General features: G+C 39.6%; 2 protein-coding genes across 2 annotated transcripts; one reads left to right on the forward strand and one right to left on the reverse strand.

The window, feature by feature from the left end:
* Positions 1 to 3,883: 3,883 nt before the first annotated feature.
* Positions 3,884 to 8,055, reverse strand: LOC132889560 (histone-lysine N-methyltransferase PRDM9-like). Its single transcript, XM_060926196.1, has 2 exons — positions 7,748 to 8,055; positions 3,884 to 7,606 (listed from the first exon to the last, which is right to left on the reverse strand). The coding sequence occupies exon 2, from the start codon at positions 7,354 to 7,356 to the stop codon at positions 5,335 to 5,337; it is 2,022 nt and encodes a 673-aa protein (XP_060782179.1). The 5' UTR covers positions 7,357 to 7,606; positions 7,748 to 8,055; the 3' UTR covers positions 3,884 to 5,334.
* A 1,838-nt stretch (positions 8,056 to 9,893) lies between these two features.
* LOC132888889 (uncharacterized) lies at positions 9,894 to 20,643 on the forward strand. The gene is made up of 3 exons (XM_060924984.1): positions 9,894 to 10,170; positions 10,323 to 13,197; positions 17,832 to 20,643. Exons 2-3 carry the CDS (start codon positions 10,588 to 10,590, stop codon positions 20,553 to 20,555), a joined length of 5,334 nt encoding a protein of 1,777 aa, XP_060780967.1. The 5' UTR covers positions 9,894 to 10,170; positions 10,323 to 10,587; the 3' UTR covers positions 20,556 to 20,643.
* Positions 20,644 to 20,986: the final 343 nt, after the last annotated feature.

A 20,986-nucleotide genomic window follows, 5' to 3' on the forward strand; every position in this document is an offset into this window, starting at 1 on the left:
TTGTTGTTTGTTACATGTTCCAGTTGAAAAATATAATCTCTCTTATTTCTGTTCATGCAAGGGATCTAAGAGACATGACCAAAAGAAAAAGCTTTTTTTTTATTCTGTAAAGGGAAGAATGCAAATTTTTTTATTATTTATTTATTTTTCCTTTTTTGGTGCAAGAAACTCATTCTAAGGTTGAAGATATATTTTGGTCGAAGCAATGGGGAGATGAGGCTTATTTCAGTCATGGCACTTCAAGATCAGCAGGGGTCGCCATCCTCCTAAAATATTTCCAAGGTTAGATTGTATCCCATATGGCAAATGAACATGGTCATTGGCTGATTCTTATCATGACCACTGACGAATTGAAATTCATCTTTATCAACATATATGGTTACAATGACAAGAGAAAATCTAAAATTTATTTGAGCAAATTAGCTTATATTTAAATAATCTCAAATTGTCACACTCAACCAATAATGTTATAATCGGAGGTGAGCCTGTAAATAAATAGTCCTGGATGATTTTTATGATAAATATGCTCCCAGATACTCTACAAGTCACCCTAATACTACATTTACTAACTTTTGTAATGAACAAAGTTTGATTGATGCTTGGAGACACTTAAATCCAGGAATAAACAAATACTCATGGTTCAGTTCAAATTACCACCTGAAGTCTAGAATTGACCATTGGTTCATTGCAGACCACTGATTGTGTTATGAAATTAACTCTGATATTTCTGCTGCCGGGCGGCACGGTGGTGTAGTGGTTAGCGCTGTCGCCTCACAGCAAGAAGGTCCTGGGTTCGAGCCCCGGGGCCGGCGAGGGCCTTTCTGTGTGGAGTTTGCATGTTCTCCCCGTGTCCGCGTGGGTTTCCTCCGGGTGCTCCGGTTTCCCCCACAGTCCAAAGACATGCAGGTTAGGTTAACTGGTGACTCTAAATTGACCGTAGGTGTGAATGTGAGTGTGAATGGTTGTCTGTGTCTATGTGTCAGCCCTGTGATGACCTGGCGACTTGTCCAGGGTGTACCCCGCCTTTCGCCCGTAGTCAGCTGGGATAGGCTCCAGCTTGCCTGCGACCCTGTAGAAGGATAAAGCGGCTAGAGATAATGAGATGAGATTTCTGCTGCCCCATTAACCAATCACAGTATTATCTATTTATGTATTAAACTTCAAGGCAGAAGAATATTTACAAATAGATATTGGAAATTTAACTCCAGTCTGCTTAAAAACAATGAATTCTGCCAAAAGATTAAACCACTGATTGTAGAAATTAAAAACTCTGTAGAATTGACAACACCGGTCAAGAAATGAAAATTCCTAAAATATAAGATATGCCAATTTACTCTTTCCTCCGGTTAAAAAAAGAAAAGAAAAACAATCTGGCGATAAAAGAACTAGACATTATCAAACAGTGAAATGTATGCTGCAATAAAAACTTAACCATGCTGAATAAGAGACAGAAAATTCTAAACCTTCAACCTAAACTAAACAAAGTGCAAGAAGCGTTTATTAGATCTAGAGCTAAATGGATAGAGAAGGGGGGAAAACTCAGCATATTTCTGTAATCTTGAAAAAAGACAGAAAAAGAATATCAGGTCCTTGATGGTTGATAATATAGAAATCACAGATGAAAAAGTCTCAGAAATGTTTAAATTTTATAGCCAGCTGTACAGTACTGAATTTACTAAAGGGGACCGTCATGAATTTTTAAGGGATATAGCAGAGTATATTCTCTAAGTTGATGATAACTACAAACAAACGTGAAAATTAAATAATGGTTGAATTGGATACAGCAATTAGTCGCTTCTCTCTTAAAGATTTATCAATACTAGGCTGAATTTATATAACAAAAATGGAAAGTTTGTCAAGATTTATTTACCCAACTTACTCTAATTCTATTCCAAACAAATTAATAAAATCTATCAACCAAATTACTATGAATTTCATTTGGAGAAACAAACCACGTCATATGAAAAAAGTAATAAAGAAATAAAAGATGGAGGCCTAAAAGTTATGATTTTGATTGCCTTATTGGAATCTTGAAAATAAATTGGCAAAAATCTTGGATCAAACATGGCAACTCCTTTTGGTATTGAATTCCAAATCACTTATTTAATAAAATTGGACGATTGAAATTTCTTCTTATCTCAGACTTCGACATTAATAAATTTCCTGTATCATTATCAGGGTTTCATAAACAAATTGTTATATTGGAAAATGTACATACATAACTTTACACCCCACATGACCGTTCTATAGAATAATAGGTATACAGTGTCTTGCAGAAGTATTCATCCCCTTTTGTGTTTGTCCTGTTTTGTTGCATTACAAGCTGGAATTAAAATGGATTTTTGGAGGGTTAGCACCATTTGATTTAAACAACATGCCTACAACTTTAAACGTGCAAATTGTTGTTGTATTGTGACACAAACAATAAGATAAAAAAAAAAAACAGAAATCTGGAGTGTATTCACCCCCTTTCGTATGAAACCCTTAAATAAGAGCTGGTCCAACCAATTCACTTTGTAAGTCACATTATTAGTTGATTAAAATCCACCTGTGTGCAATCAAAGCATCACATGATGTCTGTGTAAATCAACCTGTTCTGGAAGGACCCGCCCTCTCTGCTACACTACTAGGCAAGCAACATGAGAACCAAGGAGCCTCCAAACAGGTCAGAGACAAAGTTGTGAAGAAGTATGGATCAGGGTTGGGTTATAAAAAAATATCCCAAACTTTGAATATCCCAGGGAGCACCATTAAATCCATTATAGCAAAATGGAAAGAATGTCATCACTACAAACCTGACAAGAGAAGGCCGCCCACCAAAACTCTCAGACTGGGCAAGGAGGGCATTAATCAGAGATGCAACAAAGACACCAAAGCTAACACTCAAGGAGCTGCAAAGATTCACAGCAGAGATGGCAGTATCAGTCCATAGGACCACTTTAAGCCGTACACTCCACAGAGCAGGGCTTTATGGAAGAGTGGCCAGGGAAAAAAAAAGCCATTGCTTAAGAAAACACATTTGGAGTTTGCCCAACAGCATGTGGCAGACTCCCCAAACACATGGAAGAAGATTCTCTGGTCAAAGGAGACTAAAATTGATCTTTTTGGCCATCATGGGAAACGCTATGTGTGGCGCAAACCCAACACCCTGAGAACACTGTTCCTACAGTGAAGCATGATGGTGGCAGCATCATGCTGTGGGGATGTTTTTCATCTGCAGGGACGGGAAAGCTGGTCAGGACTGAAGCAAAGATGGATGACACTAAATACGGAGCAATTCTGGAGGAAAACCTGGTTGAGCCAGCCAGAGGTTTGAGACTGGGACAAAGGTTCACTTTCCAGCAGGACAATGACCCTAAACATACTGCTAAAGCTACACTGGAGTTTTGTTAAAGGGAAACATTTAAATGTCTTGGAGTCGCCTAATCAAAGCCCAGACCTCAATCAAATTGAGAATCTGTGGCATAACTTGAAGATTGCTGTACACAAACACAACCCATCTAAATTGAAGGAGTTGGAGCAGTGTTGCCTTGAGGAATGGGCAAAACCCCAGTGGCTAGATGTGCTAAGCTAATAGAGACATACCCTAAGAGACTTGCTGCTGTAATTGCAGTAAAAGGTGGCTCTACAAAGTATTGACTTTGGGGGCTGAATACCTATGCACACTCCAGATTTCCGGGGGGTTTACCTTAATTACTGTTTGTGTCACAAAACAATTTGCACGTTTAAAGTTGTAGGCATGTTGTGTAAATCAAATGGTGCTAATCCCCCAAAAATCTGTTTTAATTCCAGCTTGTAACACGACAAAAACAGGACAAACACAAAGGGGGATGAATACTTTTGCAAGAAACTGTATATTGTACCAGAATAAATGTTTCTTTTATGAAGATTGGTTTGAGAAGAATATATGGTGTCTAGCTCACTTAATGAACGCAAATGGTAATTTATTAGACTATGAACAATTCTGCATGAAACACAGTTTGAACCCTTCAAAATTAGACTTTGTTAAAGTGGTAACCCAAGAATGTATGTTTCCTAATGGAAAATATAATGGTACATCAATCTACACAGCCACAACTGGCCCCACTATCAATTCAGGGGATTTTAATCCTGGACAAGAAATGTAACGCCTATTTTATTAGAAACTATCTATCTAACTGAGCAACTATTCACTGGAAGACAGAACAAAAATTATATCCTACATACGTTTGATAAAAATTCAATCGATAGACTAAGAACTATGCATCTAACATTCCCAACACCCCCCAAAATGAAAGAAACACACTAAAATTATGAATGACATTTATACTTCTAAAACAATTACTTTGACTACATTTTAACACTGATGATAATTTACACTCATTTTGTGAAAATGATATTGAAACTACAGACCAGATATTTTTCTCATGTGGTGTAATACAAACATTTTGGCTTGACATTCACAAATGGATAAAACAAAAAGTCTCGTTATTTCCAGATTCCATTTCCGGAGACAAAATAACATTTGGTATGATCTTGCAAAAGAAAAATGATGAACTCTCTAGTAATGTAAACTGTGTCTGGCTAAGTTTTTTTTATACACAAGAATAGAATCCTAAAATCATCCCTGAAACTTGTTTCTTTCTTGAAAGAATATAAATTATACTTAAGGTCCTTAAAATCTGTAAAAGTAGCATAAGCAGAAAGATCTCATCTCATCTCATCTCATTATCTCTAGCCGCTTTATCCTTAAGCAGAAAGATTGTAGGATATTTTAAGACACTTCCTTACTGAATTAGATGAGAAATTTTCCTCTTGTATTTTTTTTACGTTTTATGATGAGATTTCTTACTTGTTTTCCTTTAACGACAGCATTTCCTACGTAATATTTCCAATTTTGTATTATAATTTGTTTATACTAGATTTTTATCAGATTGTTCCCTTTGATAATTTCTCTGTTCTTCCCTATATTTAACAGAATGATAACATGCTGCTGCTGCCATATTTTGTACTTTATTGAAAGTGTTATTTTAAACAAAAACAAACAAAAAAAAAAAAGTCAGTGTATCTAGGGCAGAGGGAGCTGAATCCCGTGTAAAATCTGAAGGCAGGCAATTAGAGCACAGCCTCAGGTCACCTGCTTACAAAAGGCCTTTCACAGACACTCATTTGTGCAGTGCCGTTAACCTGGAAACACATGTATTCACATAGAAGTTAAGCAAATTTAACTTAAAACCAATTTACAGTATAATCAATGCTGACAGACTACCAGGTGCACTGTATGAGTAAGCTATATTTCACAATTACTTTGTATTATACAATGAATTTATATTTAATGTGCTCAACTCGACTTCTCTAGATATCTGGAGAGGGGGTGGTGCCCCAGCGCCCCGCATTGGCAAGCCGCCACTGGTGAACACGTTCATGTAGTTTGACATCACTTGGGTGAGTCAAATCTTCGCCACAGTGTTGGCACTGATACAGTTTCTTTTTTGCGGGAGTGCACTGGTGTGTTTCAAGATTAGACTCGTCAGCAAAACTCTTCCCACACTGTGAACAGCGATACAGCTTCTCTGCTGTGTGAGCGCGTTCATGTTCTTTGACATGCTTCTGATGAGTAAAACCCTTTCCACATTGTGAACACTGATACAGTCTCTCTCCTGTGTGAATGCGCTGGTGTATTTGGAGATTACGCTTTTTGGTAAAACTTTCCTCACACTCCAAGCATTGATACCGCTTCTGTGTGTGAGTGCACTGGTGTCGTTTGAGACTGTTATAGCGAGCAAAATTCTTCCCACATTCTGAGCAGAGATACGGTTTCTCTCCTGTGTGAACCCGCTGGTGTGTTTGGAGGTAACGCTGTTGATAAAAACTCTTTCCACATTGGGAGCACTGATACGGCTTCTCTCCTGTGTGAATACGTTGGTGTGTTCGGAGATTACCCTTTTCAGTAAAACTCCTTCCACACTGTGAGCAGCGATACGGCTTCTCTCCTGTGTGAATGTGATAGTGTAGTTTGACTTGAGTCTTACGGGTAAAACTCTTTCCGCATTGTGAACAGTGATACGGTTTCTCTCCTGTGTGAACACGCTGGTGTAGTTTGAGGGTACGCCGATGAGTAAAACTCTTTCCACATTGTGAACAGCAATACGGCTTCTCTCCTGTGTGAATAAGCTGGTGTCGCTTGAAAGCAGATTCAAGATTAAAACTCTTCCCACACTGTGAGCAGTGATACGACTTGTGTCTTTTGTGAATACGCTGGTGTTGTCGTAGACCACTCTGAAGAAGAAAACTCTTTCCACAATCTAAGCAGTTGTGCGGTTCCTTCTGCACTTGTTGTTGAGAGCTGCTAGTGAGGAGAGTACCAGAGGATACTTGTTCAACACTGAAGCTTACTGTGGGTGTCAGATCGTGCGTAGTCGGTTCAGTCGGTTTCAGCTGCTGTTCAGGGTGGCATCTTCTCATGTGTCTGTGGAGAGTCTTCTCTGATGTATAGGAAAGTGGGCACAAGGAGCACGAAGAGACATGCAACAGGCTGTCATTTATTTCATTTGGGGAACACTTTTTGTTCCAGAGGTAATCAAAGACAACACTAAGATCTTTGGCATACTCCTCATCATACCACACCAACAGCTCCTGTCCTGGATTAATGGGTCGACAGCAACGGTACAGAATCCCCCCTCGATACTGAAAAGCCACCAAGTTCTGCTCCTCATCAATACGAGCACAATTCACATATCTCATCCAGTTAGCATGCACCTCTCTCTTAGCATCTATGTATTCCTCATGCAGTCTGTTCTTAAATATCACCCAGGAATACCCACTGTTCTTAGCTTCCTCTCCATCTACCAGATCTCCCTGGTAGGGTCCAAAATGTGCACCAACTGGAACAGTCCCCCCTTCATTAAACACTCCCACACCTGCATGAGCAATACTGGACTCCCGTATCTCTAGTCCGGATGGGAGTGTTTGTCTGGCTCTGTCAGCGACACCCAGGGGAACAGGAGTATCAGGGATGAAGAGAGCCGGACCATGAACTTCACATTTGTTTATGAAGAAGACTTTGCAATACTCACAGTACAAGTAGTCTTCATCTTCCAAGTCTTCCTCTTTTATAGAATTCTTCTGAAAATCGGCATTCTGGACTATGTGTCCAACAGAGCTCGATGTTCCTTCACAGTGAGAATCTTCCTCTTCAAGTTTAGTTTCCGAGTCTTCCACCTTTATAGGATTCTTCAGAAATTCAGTGTTCTGGATAGAGTGTCCAACAGAGCTCGATGTTCCTCCACAGAGATAATCTTCATCTTCAGGCTCTTCTTTTAGAGGCCTCATCTTGAATCCTGCATTCTGCTCATCCACAAAGGAGACATGCTCCATAGAGCTCGAGTTTCCCACATCAGTAACTATGTGCTCATCCTCACAATGCTGTGAGACAGCAGGATCAGGAGCATGTGTCCAAGAGCATGAACTATCTGCTGCGGAGTTCGGTTTAAGAGTTTTAAACTGATTCTGGGACGTTAAACGGAGTTAAGCCACCTCAAAAATAAGGACGTGGAAATCAGTACTGAGCTTTAAAAAAAAAACTTCACCAGTGAGGATGATATTAACATTTCCTAGGCTGGTTTGCCTGAAAAATAATAACAGACAGAATTTCTTTGATTAGTTATGCAGCCAGTTAGTTGTGTAGCAACAATAAAACAACCCTATGGCATGTCTGAGCAGCTACAGGTAACCATAGAACAGAGAAACGTGTTTAATTATAGCTTACCTGTGTGAAAACGCCGTGAACATACGAACACGTGTCAGGAAATGATGCTGAAGGTGATGTTTACTCGTCTTGCAGCTGCTCCTCATGCCATGCGACGCCTCTTTGTTAATTAACTCAGTGACCAGAGCTTCAGTGTTTTGCTGGAAAGCTGAAAAATCGCACTTTGGTCCTGAGAACGGTTATAGCGCTTAATAAACTACAGCAAGCCTTCACAACTCCAACATGCTTTCAAGTTGAATAATATAAACACATCTATCTCCACTACTATTACTACTCGGTCTCTTCCGTGTCCTAAAATCCCACAATGCCTTGCGGTGAACGGAGAGGCTGGAAACTTTTATTTTGAATCTTATAATTATATATGGAAACTATTTTATTCATAAATGTAAATGGCGAAAAAAATACTTTCCAATGATACAATTTAAAAAAGAAATAGAATAGTGCTTTGATACACTACAGGGACTGAAAAACAAAAAAGCTGTAAAGACTTTGAATATACCAAGGCTTTTGAACACTATTCAATATTATCTAAATATATGTATTTATATATGATTTTTTCTGTACAACTTTCTTATTTTTATCATGTGTGTATTTGTATCTAATTTTTAAAAGTTATTTCAAAAAAATCTACGGGGAGCTTGTCCACTTGTCATTGTACCGAAATCTGCTACAATTCACCTACAGGGCGCTCGCGTCCACAATCAATGGGAGTCAAAGGAGAAAAACGGCTAAAATAATTATTTACACCTGCCTCTCCACAAAAAAGTCCGTATTCTATTTTAGTTTTTGCAAGCATCGTACCGATTATATAATAGAACTGAAATGAAACAAATACTAATGTAATTTGTTTTTACTGGGAAGGCAATTTTGCCCATAAAACGCTAGCAGTCATAATGGTCGCATTTTTATGACGTATGAAACGCGCTTCCTGGGTATTTTACTGGAATTTAAAAAAAAAAACAAGGAAAAAATCGAAAAATGGAACTTTCATTATGTTATCGATATAAGGGATTGCATCAATAGATGTAGTTCCATTTTTCGATTTTTTTTCTCGTTTTTTTTTAAATTTCAGTAAAATACCCAGGAAGCGCGTTTCATACGGCATCAAAATGCGACCATTATGATATACATTAGCAGACCACTAGCGTTTTATGGGCAAAATTGCCTTTCTAGTAAGAAGATCAGATTACATTAGTTTTTTTTTTATCTCAGTTCTGATACATTATCGATACGATGTTTGCAAAAACTAAGATACAATTCGGACTTTTTGTGTAGAAGCAGGTGTAAATAATTTAGCCGTTTAGCTCCATTGACTCCCTTTTATTGAGGACGCGAGCGCCCTCTAGGGGAATTGCAACAGATTTCGGGACAATGACAAGTGGACAAACTCCCTGTAGACTTTTTTGAAATAACTTTTAAAATTAGATACAAATACATAAATGATAAAAATAAGAAATGGGTACAGAAAACAAATTACATATAAAGACTTATATTGATATAATATTGAATAGTATTCAAAACCTTCGGTATATTCAAAGTCTTTTAACAGTACTTTATACTTTAACTGATATATACTTTAAATATGCATATCATGTAATATACTATGCTTTTTATCTACCATATACTGTACCACTAAACACACTGCACATGTATGCAACTGTCCACAAAGTATTTGCACTGCTCATTACCCGCTTATTTGCACTGTGACTGGTTACTGCCAACTGCACTACCTCCCACACTGACAGCTGCACTACCTCACTACCTCCCACACTGAGAGCTGTATATTTTATTACTTGCTCTTATTGGTAATGTTTTATTTATTTTGGTATTTTTTTGTATTTTAGTTTTTTTTTATACGTATAATGCTATTTAGTTTTGTATTGATCTTGTGCAATGCGGAAATGTTACTGGATAACTTGAATTGCCCTCTGGGATTAATAAAGTATCTATCTATCTTTTCACCTTTTTTGTTTTGCAGTCCCTGTAGTGTATCAAAGCAGTGTTCTATTTCTTTTTTGGATTGTATCCGTGGAAAGGTTTTTTTTTCTCCATTTACATTTATGAATAAAATATTTTCCATATATAATTATAAGATTCAAAATAAAAGTTTCCAGCCTCCTTGTCGACGGGCTCACTGCAAGGCATTGTGGGATTTTGGTAGGAGGAGGTGGATGTGTTTATATTATTCAACTTGAAAGCATGTTGGAGTAGTGAAGGCTTGCTGTAGTTTATTAAGCGCTATAACCGTTCTCAGGACCAAAGTGCGATTTTTCAGCTTTCCAGCAAAACACTGAAGCTCTGGTCACTGAGTTAATTAACAAAGAGGCGTCGCATGGCATGAGGAGCAGCTGCAAGACGAGTAAACATCACCTTCAGCATCATTTCCTGACACGTGTTCGTATGTTCACGGCGTTTTCACACAGGTAAGCTATAATTAAACACGTTTCTCTGTTCTATGGTTACCTGTAGCTGCTCAGACATGCCATAGGGTTGTTTTATTGTTGCTACACAACTAACTGGCTGCATAACTCCATAACTAATCAAAGAAATTCTGTCTGTTATTATTATTTTTCAGGCAAACCAGCCTAAGAAATGTTAATATCATCCTCACTGGTGAAGTTTAAAAAAAAAAAAAAAAGCTCAGTCTGTACTGATTTCCATATCCTTATTTTTAACATGGCTTAACTCCCTGTAAAGTCCCAGCATCAGCGTTGTTTAAAACTCTGAAACCGAGCTCTGCAGCAGATAGTTCATGCTCTTGGACACATGCTCCTGATCCTGCTGTCTCACAGCATTGTGAGGATGAGCGCATAGATACTGATGTGGGGAACTCGAGCTCCATGGAGCATGTCTCCTTTGTGGATGAGCAGAATGCAGGATTCAAGATGAGGCCTCTAAAAGAAGAGCCTGAAGATGAAGATTATCTCTGTGGAGGAACATCGGGCTCTGTTGGACACTCCATCCAGAACATGGAATTTCTGAAGAATCCTATAAAGGTGGAAGATTTGGAAAATAAACTTGAAGTGGAAGATTCTCACTGTGAAGGAACATCGAGCTCTGTTGGACACACGGTTCAGAATACCGACTTTCTGAAGAATTCTATAAAAGAGGAAGACTTGGAAGATGAAGACTACCTGTACTGTGAGGATTGCAAAGTCTTCTTCATAAACAAATGTGAAGTTCATGGTCCGGCTGTCTTCATCCCTGATACTCCTGTTCCCCTGGGCATCGCTGACAGAGCCAGACAAACACTCCCACCCGGACTAGAGATACGGGAGTCCAGTATTCCTCATGCGGGTCTGGGAGTGTTTAATGAAGGGGAGACTGTTCCAGTTGGTGCACATTTTGGACCCTACCAGGGAGATCTGGTAGACGGAGAGGAAGCTAAGAACAGTGGGTATTCCTGGGTGATATTTAAGAACAGACTGCATGAGGAATACATAGATGCTAAGAGAGAGGTGCATGCTAACTGGATGAGATATGTGAATTGTGCTCGTATTGATGAGGAGCAGAACTTGGTGGCTTTTCAGTATCGAGGGGGGATTCTGTACCGTTGCTGTCGACCCATTAATCCAGGACAGGAGCTGTTGGTGTGGTATGATGAGGAGTATGCCAAAGACCTTAGTGTTGTCTTTGACTACCTCTGGAACAAAAAGTGTTCTCCAAATGAAATCAATGACAGCCTGTTGCATGTCTCTTCGTGCTCCTTGTGCCCACTTTTCTATACGTCAGAGAAGTCCCTCCACAGACACATGAGAAGATGCCACCCTGACCAGCATGTGAAACCGACTGAACCGACTACGCACGATCTGACCCCCACAGTAAGCTTCAGCGTTGAACAAGTATCCTCTGGTACTCTCCTCACTACCAGCTCTCAACAACAAATGCAGAAGGAACTGCACAACTGCTTAGATTGTGGAAAGAGTTTTCTTCTTCAGAGTGGTCTACGACAACACCAGTGTGTTCACAAAAGACAGAAGTTGTATCTCTGCTCACAGTGTGGGAAGAGTTTTTATCTTGAAACCGCTTTCAAACGACACCAGCGCATTCACACAGGAGAGAAGCCATATTGCTGTTCACAATGCGGAAAGAGTTTTACTTATCAAAGTACCTTCAAACTACACCAACGCGTTCACACAAGAGAGAAGCCGTATCACTGCTCACAGTGTGGAAGGAGTTTTTCTCAACAGAGTTCCCTCCAAACACACCAGCGTGTTCACACAGGAGAGAAGCTGTATCACTGTTCGCAGTGTGGAAAGAGTTTTACTCGTAAGACTCAAGTCAAACTACATTATCGCATTCACACAGGAGAGAAGCTGTATCACTGCTCACAGTGTGGGAGGAGTTTTACTGAAAAGGGTAATCTCCGAACACACGAACGCATTCATACAGGAGAGAAGCCGTATCACTGCTCACAGTGTGGGAAGAATTTTACTGAAAAGGGTAATCTCCGAACACACCAGCGCATTCACACAGGAGAGAAGCCGTATCAGTGTTCACAGTGTGGAAAAAGTTTTACTCGTCGGAGCCCCTTCAAACTACACCAACGTGTTCACACAGGAGAGAAGCCATATCAGTGCTCACAGTGTGGAAAGAGTTTTTCTCAGCAAAGTTCCCTTCAAACGCACCAGCTCATTCACACACAAGAGAAACCATATCACTGTTCACAATGTGGAAAAAGTTTTACCCGTAAGACTCAAGTCAAACTACACTATCGCATTCACACAGGAGAGAAGCCGTATCACTGCTCACAGTGTGGGAGGAGTTTTACTGAAAAGCGTAATCTCCAAACACACGAACGCATTCACACAGGAGAGAAGCCGTATCGGTGCTCCCATTGTGGAAAGAGTTTTTATCAACAGCGTTACCTCCAAATGCACCAGCGGGTTCACACAGGAGAGAAACCGTATCTCTGCTCAGACTGTGGGAGGAGTTTTACTCACTATAACAGTCTAAAACGACACCAGCGCACTCACACAGGAGAGAAGCGGTATCAGTGCTCGGAGTGTCAGAAGAATTTTACCGAAAAGCATGATCTCCAAATACACCAGCGCATTCACACAGGAGAGAGACCGTATCAGTGTTCACAATGTGGAAAGGGTTTTACTCATCAGAGTCATGTCAAAGTACACGAACGCACTCACGCATCAGAGAAGCCGTATCGCTGTTCACAGTGTGGGAAGAGTTTTGCTGCAAAGAGGACTCTCCAAGCACACATGCACATTCACACAGGAGTCAAGTGGTATTGCTGCTCACAGTGTGGGAAGAGTTTTACTGACAAGTCTAATCTTGAAACACACCAGTGCCCTCACACAGTAAAGAAACTGTATCAGTGTGAACACTGTGGAGAAGATTTGACTCATCCAAGTGATGTCAAACTACATGAATGCGTTCACCAGTGGCGGCTTGCCAATGCGGAGCGCTGGGGCACCACCCCCTCTCCAGATATCTAGAAAAGAAAGTCTACTTCAATATGTTAAATATAAATTCATTGTATAATGCAAAGTAATTGTGAAATATAAATTGTTTACTCATACAATGCACCTGGTAATCTGTCAGCATTCATTATAAATTGATTCCAAACTGTATTTGCTTAACTTCTGTGTGAATACATATGTTTCCAAGTTAAGGGCGCTGCCCAAATGAGTGTCTGTGAAAGGCCTTTTGCAAGCAGATGACCTGAGACTGGATTCGGCTCTCTGTGCCCCAGATACACTAGCTTAAAAAAAAAATTTATTTAAAAAAAAAATACAAATTTACAAAACCATTATGGCAGCAACATCATATTATCCTATTAGATATCAGGAAGAACAGAGAAATTATCAAAGGGAACAATCTGATAAAAATCTAGTATAAACAACTTACGATACAAACTTGAAAATATTATGTAGGAAATGCTGTCGTTAAAGATGTCCATGGATAGAAAGGAAAACAAGTAAACAAGCAAGAAAATTAATCATAAATTAAAAAAAAGAAACCTACAAGGAGAAACATTTTATCTCATTTATCTAATTCAGTGGGAAAATGTTTTAAAATATCATACAATCTTTCTGCTTTTGCTCCTTTTACACGTTTTAAGGATCTTAAGTATAAATTTGGTCAAGAAACAAACAAATTTCAGGGATGATTTTAGGATTCTACTCTTGTGTATAAAAAGCTTAGCCAGACACAGAGTTTACTAGAGTTCATCATTTTTGTTTTCCAAGATCATACCAAATGTTATTTTGTCTCCTGAAATAGAACCTGGAAATAACGAGACTTTTTGTTTTATCCATTTGTGAATGTCAAACCAAAATGTTTGTATTACACCACATGAGAGAAATATCTGGTCTGTAGTTTAAATATCATTTTCACAAAATGAGTGTAAATTATCATCAGTGTTAAAAACATAGTCAAAGTAATTCTTTAGAAGGATGAATGTCATTCATAATTTTAAAGTGGGTTTCCTTTGTTTTGGGGAGTGTCGGGAATGTTAGATGCATAGTTCTTAGTCTATCGATTGAATTTTTATCAAACTTACGTAGGATATAATTTTTGTTCTGTCTTCCAGTGAATAGTTTCTCAGTTAGATAGTTTCTAATAAAATAATTACATTTTATTTCATGTTCAGGATTAAAATCCCCTGAACTGATAGTGGGGCCAGTTGTGGCTGTATAGGTTGATGTACCGTTATTTTTTCATTAGCAACACAAATTCTTGGGGTGTCACTTTACATAATTTAACAAAGTTTGAATTTGAAGGGTTCAAACTGTGTTTCATACAGAATTGTTCATAGTCTAATAAATTACCATTTGCATCCATTAAGTGAGCAAGAGACCATATTTTCTTCTCAAACCAATCTTCATAAAATAAACATTTATTTTGGTACAGTATATACCTATTGTTCCATAGAGTGGTCGTATGGTGTGAAAAGTTATGTATGCACATTTTCCAATATAACAAAATTTGTTTATGGAACTCTGATAATGATACAGGAAGTTTATTAATATCCAAGTCTGAGAGAAGAAATTTCAGTCCTCCAATTTTATTAAAAGAGTTTGGAATACAATACCAAAAGGAGTTGCCATCTTTGATCCAAGATTTTAGGCAATTTATTTTCAAGGTTTCATTAAGGCAATCAAAATCTATAACTTTTAGGCCTCCATCTTTTATTTCTTTAACCATAATCCTTTTTTTTCATATAATATGGCTTGTTTTTCCAAATGAAATTCACATTCATTTGGTTGATAGATTTTTATTAATTTGTTTGGAATAGAATTGGAGTAAGTTGGGTAAATACATCTCGACTAACTTTCCATTTTTGTTACATAGATTTGGCCTAGTATTGATAAATGTCTCTGGAGTCAAGAATTTAACTTTTCTTTACGTTCTTTTAGTTTGCTTTCGACATTCAATGACTGACTTAGTTTATGTTTAGGTATAGTTTAGGTATTTGATTTCTGGTTAGATACAGGTCTTAAAATAAAAATACCCCCCCCCCCCCCCCCCCCCCCAAAAAAAAAAAAAAAAAACTTGATATAGCAGTTCTCTTATATATCTTCCCAGAAATGTCTATAGAAGTCTCCTGTGAGACTGTCCAAACCAAGGGCTTTGTTAAAAGAGAGGTGACTAATCGCTGTATTCAGTTCAGCGATTATTTGATTTTAACACGTTTGTTTGTAGTTCTCATCTCCTTTGGGAATGCAGTTGTGGCCAAAATTTTTGAGACTGACAAATTTTGGTTTTCACAAAGTTTGCTGCTTCAGTGTTTTTTAGATCTTTTTGTCAGATGTTTCTATGGTATACTGAAGTTCAATTATAAGCATTTCATAAGTTTCAAAGGCTTTTATTGACAAATACATCAAGTTTATCCAAAGGGTTAATATTTACAGTGTTGACCCTTCTTTTTCAAGACTCCTGCAATTTGGTCCTGGCATGATGGATATCAGCTTCTGGGTCAGATCCTGACTGATGGCAACTCATTCTTGCACAATCAGTGCTTGGAGTTTATCACAATTTTTTTTTGTCCACCTGCTTTTTGAGGATTGACCACAGGTTCTCGATGGGATTAAGATCTGAGGAGTTTCCTGGCCATGGACCCCAAAATTTCAATGTTTTGTTCCCCAAGCCACTTAGTTATCACTTTTGCCTTGTGACATGGTGCTCCATCATGCTGGAAAAAGCATTGTTCATCACCAAATTGCTCCTGGATTGTTGGGAGAAGTTGCTTTTGGAGGATGTTTTGACACCATTCTTTATTCATGGCAGTGTTCTTAGGCAAAATTGTGAGTGAACCCACTCCCTTGGATGAGAAGCAACCCCATACATGAATAGTCTCAGGATGCTTTACTGTTGGCATGACACTCACCTTTTCTTCTCCAGACAGTCATTTTTCCAGATGTCCAGTCCCAAACAGGCTGAAGGGGGCTTCAACAGAGAAAATAACTTTACCCCAGCCCTCTGCAGTCTCCAAAAAGTTATTTTCTCTTTCTCACTTCTTTTCTCCATCCAATCTTTATAAAAATAATGTTATCCTCTTCTGTAGGATATACCTGTCATTCCAAATTGTAGCATTGTGTGGCGTGAAATTATGCACACATAACATTTTCCAATACAGTAATACCTGCATTATGATAATTGGACAACTGAAAGGGTAATTTTTAGGTGCCAAAATCGCACCTTAAAAGAAAATGAATGCTCCGACTGTTTAAAAAGAGATAAGATGGTAACCTAAAACATAAACAATGTTCATGTTTCATAGAAGTCTGCTTTAATTCAGTTAATCTTCACTTGTTAACTGAATAACTCCATTCATGACTTCAAAATTGGTGACTGTCCATTCATACCTCCCTTCCGGGTGTGCAGGGGGCGCTCGTGAGATAGTCCAGAATGAATGGGAGCCTATGGAGCTGGAGCCCAAAAAAGTAGCGTTCATGGGGTTAAAAAAAAAAAAAAATCTGCCAATTTTCATTATGTTATCGATATAAAGGATCGCGACAATAGATGTAGTTCCATTTTTCGAATTTTTTTCTCGTTTTTTTTTTAATTCTAGTAAAATACCCAGGAAGCGCGTTTCATACGTCATAAAAATGCGACCATTATGACATACATTAGCAGACCGCTAGCGTTTTATGGGCAAAATTGCCTTCCCAGTAAAAACAAATTACATTGGTATTTGTTTTATTTCAGTTCTGATATATAATAGATACAATGCTTGCAAAAACTAAAATAGAATACGGACTTTTTTGTGCAGAAGCAGGTGTAAATAATTACTTTAGCCGTTTAGCTCCATTGATTGAGGACGCGAGCGCCCTCTAGGTGAATTGTAGCAGATTTCGGTACAATGACTGTTCAAAAGCCTTGGTATATTCAAAGTCTTTACAGCTTTTTTGTTTTTCAGTCCCTGTCCATTCAGTTCAGTTTCAGTCAATTTACACTTATGAATAAAATATTTTCCATATATAATAAGATTCAAAATAAAAGTTTCCAGCCTCTCCGTTCACCGCAAGGCATTGTGCGATTTTAGGACACGGACGAGACCAAGTAGTAATAGTAGTGGAGATAGATGTGTTTATATTATTCAACTTGAAAGCATGTTGGAGTAGTGAAGGCTTGCTGTAGTTTATTAAGCGCTATAACCGTTCTCAGGACCAAAGTGCGATTTTTCAGCTTTCCAGCAAAACACTGAAGCTCTGGTCACTGAGTTAATTAACAAAGAGGCGTCGCATGGCATGAGGAGCAGCTGCAAGACGAGTAAACATCACCTTCAGCATCATTTCCTGACACGTGTTCGTATGTTCACGGCGTTTTCACACAGGTAAGCTATAATTAAACACGTTTCTCTGTTCTATGGTTACCTGTAGCTGCTCAGACATGCCATAGGGTTGTTTTATTGTTGCTACACAACTAACTGGCTGCATAACTCCATAACTAATCAAAGAAATTCTGTCTGTTTTTATTATTTTTCAGGCAAACCAGCCTCCTCACTGGTGAAGTTTAAAAAAAAAAAAATGAGGCAGCTCAGTACTGATTTCAATATCCTTATTTTTGACATGGCTTAACTCCGTGTAAAGTCCCAGCATCAGTGTTGTTCAAAGCTCTTTAAATGAACTCTGCAGCAGATAGTTCATGCTCTTGGACACATGCTCCTGATCCTGCTGTCTCACAGCATTGTGAGGATGAGCGCATAGATACTGATGTGGGAAACTCAAGCTCCATGGAGCATGTCTCCTTTGTGGATGAGCAGAATGCAGGATTCAAGATGAAGTGTCTAAAAGAAGAGCCTGAAAACGAAGATTATCTCTGTGGAGGAACATCGGGCTCTGTTGGACACTTAATCCAGAGCACTGAATTTCTGAAGAATCCTATAAAGGTGGAAGATTTGGAAAATAAACTTGAAGAGGAAGATTCTCACTGTGAAGGAACATCGAGCTCTGTTGGACACACGGTCCAGAATGCCGACTTTCTGAAGAATCCTATAAAAGAGGAAGACTTGGAAGATGAAGACTACCTGTACTGTGAGGATTGCAAAATCTTCTTCATAAACAAGTGTGAAGTTCATGGTCCGGCTCTCTTCATCCCTGATACTCCTGTTCCCCTGGGCGTCGCTGACAGAGCCAGACAAACACACCCACCTGGACTAGAGATACGGGAGTCCAGTATTGCTCATGCGGGTCTGGGAGTGTTTAATGAAGGGGAGACTGTTCCAGTTGGTGCACATTTTGGACCCTACCAGGGAGATCTGGTAGACGGAGAGGAAGCTAAGAACAGTGGGTATTCCTGGGTGATATTTAAGAACAGACTGCATGAGGAATACATAGATGCTAAGAGAGAGGTGCATGCTAACTGGATGAGATATGTGAATTGTGCTCGTATTGATGAGGAGCAGAACTTGGTGGCTTTTCAGTATCGAGGGGGGATTCTGTACCGTTGCTGTCGACCCATTAATCCAGGACAGGAGCTGTTGGTGTGGTATGATGAGGAGTATGCCAAAGACCTTAGTGTTGTCTTTGACTACCTCTGGAACAAAAAGTGTTCTCCAAATGAAATCAATGACAGACTGTTGCATATCTCTTCGTGTTCCTTGTGCCCACTTTCCTATACGTCAGAGAAGTCCCTCCACAGACACATGAGAAGATGCCACCCTGACCAGCATGTGAAACCGACTGAACCGACTACGCACGATCTGACCCCCACAGTAAGCTTCAGCGTTGAACAAGTATCCTCTGGTACTCTCCTCACTAGCAGCTCTCAACAACAAATGCAGAAGGAACTGCACAACTGCTTAGATTGTGGAATGAGTTTTCTTCTTCAGAGTGGTCTACAACAACACCAGTGTGTTCACAAAAGACAGAAGTCGTATCGCTGCTCACAGTGTGGGAAGAGTTTTTATCTTGAAACCGCTTTCAAACGACACCAGCGCATTCACACAGGAGAGAAACCGTATTGCTGTTCACAATGCGGAAAGAGTTTTACTTCTCGAAGTACCTTCAAACTACACCAACGCGTTCACACAAGAGAGAAGCCGTATCACTGTTCCCAATGTGGAAAGAGTTTTTCTCAACAGAGTAACCTCCAAACACACCAGCGTGTTCACACAGGAGAGAAGCTGTATCACTGCTCACAGTGTGGAAAGAGTTTTACTCGTAAGACTCAAGTCAAACTACATTATCGCATTCACACAGGAGAGAAGCTGTATCACTGCTCACAGTGTGGGAGGAGTTTTACTGAAAAGGGTACTCTCCGAACACATGAACGCATTCATACAGGAGAGAAGCCGTATCACTGCTCACAGTGTGGGAGGAGTTTTACTGAAAAGGGTAATCTCCGAACACACCAGCGCATTCACACAGGCGAGAAGCCGTATCAGTGTTCACAGTGTGGAAAAAGTTTTACTCGTCGGAGCCCCTTCAAACTACACCAACGTGTTCACACAGGAGAGAAGCCATATCAGTGCTCACAGTGTGGAAAGAGTTTTTCTCAGCAAAGTTCCCTTCAAACGCACCAGCTCATTCACACACAAGAGAAACCGTATCACTGTTCACAATGTGGAAAAAGTTTTAAACGTAAGACTCAAGTCAAACTACACTATCGCATTCACACAGGAGAGAAGCCATATCACTGCTCACAGTGTGGGAGGAGTTTTACTGAAAAGCGTAATCTCCAAACACACGAACGCATTCACACAGGAGAGAAGCCGTATCCGTGTTCCCAATGTGGAAAAAGTTTTTATCAACAGCGTTACCTCCAAATGCACCAGCGGGTTCACACAGGAGAGAAACCGTATCTCTGCTCAGACTGTGGGAGGAGTTTTACTCACTATAACGGTCTAAAACGACACCAGCGCACTCACACAGGAGAGAAGCGGTATCAGTGCTCGGAGTGTCAGAAGAGTTTTACCGAAAAGCGTGATCTCCAAATACACCAGCGCATTCACACAGGAGAGAGACCGTATCAGTGTTCACAATGTGGAAAGGGTTTTACTCATCAGAGTCATGTCAAAATACACGAACGCACTCACACATCAGAGAAGCCGTATCGCTGTTCACAGTGCGGGAAGAGTTTTGCTGCAAAGAGGACTGTCCAAGCACACATGCACATTCACACAGGAGTCAAGTGGTATTGCTGCTCACAGTGTGGGAATAGTTTTACTGACAAGTCTAATCTCGAAACACACCAGTGCCCTCACATAGTAAAGAAACTGTATCAGTGTGAACACTGTGGAGAAGATTTGACTCATCCAAGTGATGTCAAACTACATGAATGCGTTCACCAGTGGCGGCTTGCCAATGCGGAGCGCTGGGGCACCACCCCCTCTCCAGATATCTAAAAAAGAAAGTCTACTTCAACATGTTAAATATAAATTCATTGTATAATGCAAAGTAATTGTGAAATATAAATTGTTTACTCATACAGTGCACCTGGTAGTCTGTCAGCATTCATTATAAATTGATTCCAGACTATATTTGCTTAACTTCTGTGTGAATACATATGTTTCCAATTTAAGGGCGCTGCCCAAATGAGTGTCTGTGAAAGGCCTTTTGTAAGCAGGTGACCTGAGACTGGATTCGGCTCTCTGTGCCCCAGATACAGTAACTTTTAAAAAAAACAAAATGTATTTAAAAAAAATACAAATTTACAAAACCATTATGGCAGCAGGGCGGCACGGTGGTGTAGTGGTTAGCGCTGTCGCCTCACAGCAAGAAGGTCCGGGTTCGAGCCCCGTGGCTGGCGAGGGCCTTTCTGTGCGGAGTTTGCATG

The sequence above is a fragment of the Neoarius graeffei genome, chromosome 7, assembly GCF_027579695.1.
Source record: "Neoarius graeffei isolate fNeoGra1 chromosome 7, fNeoGra1.pri, whole genome shotgun sequence".
In the NCBI taxonomy this organism is placed as follows: domain Eukaryota; kingdom Metazoa; phylum Chordata; class Actinopteri; order Siluriformes; family Ariidae; genus Neoarius; species Neoarius graeffei.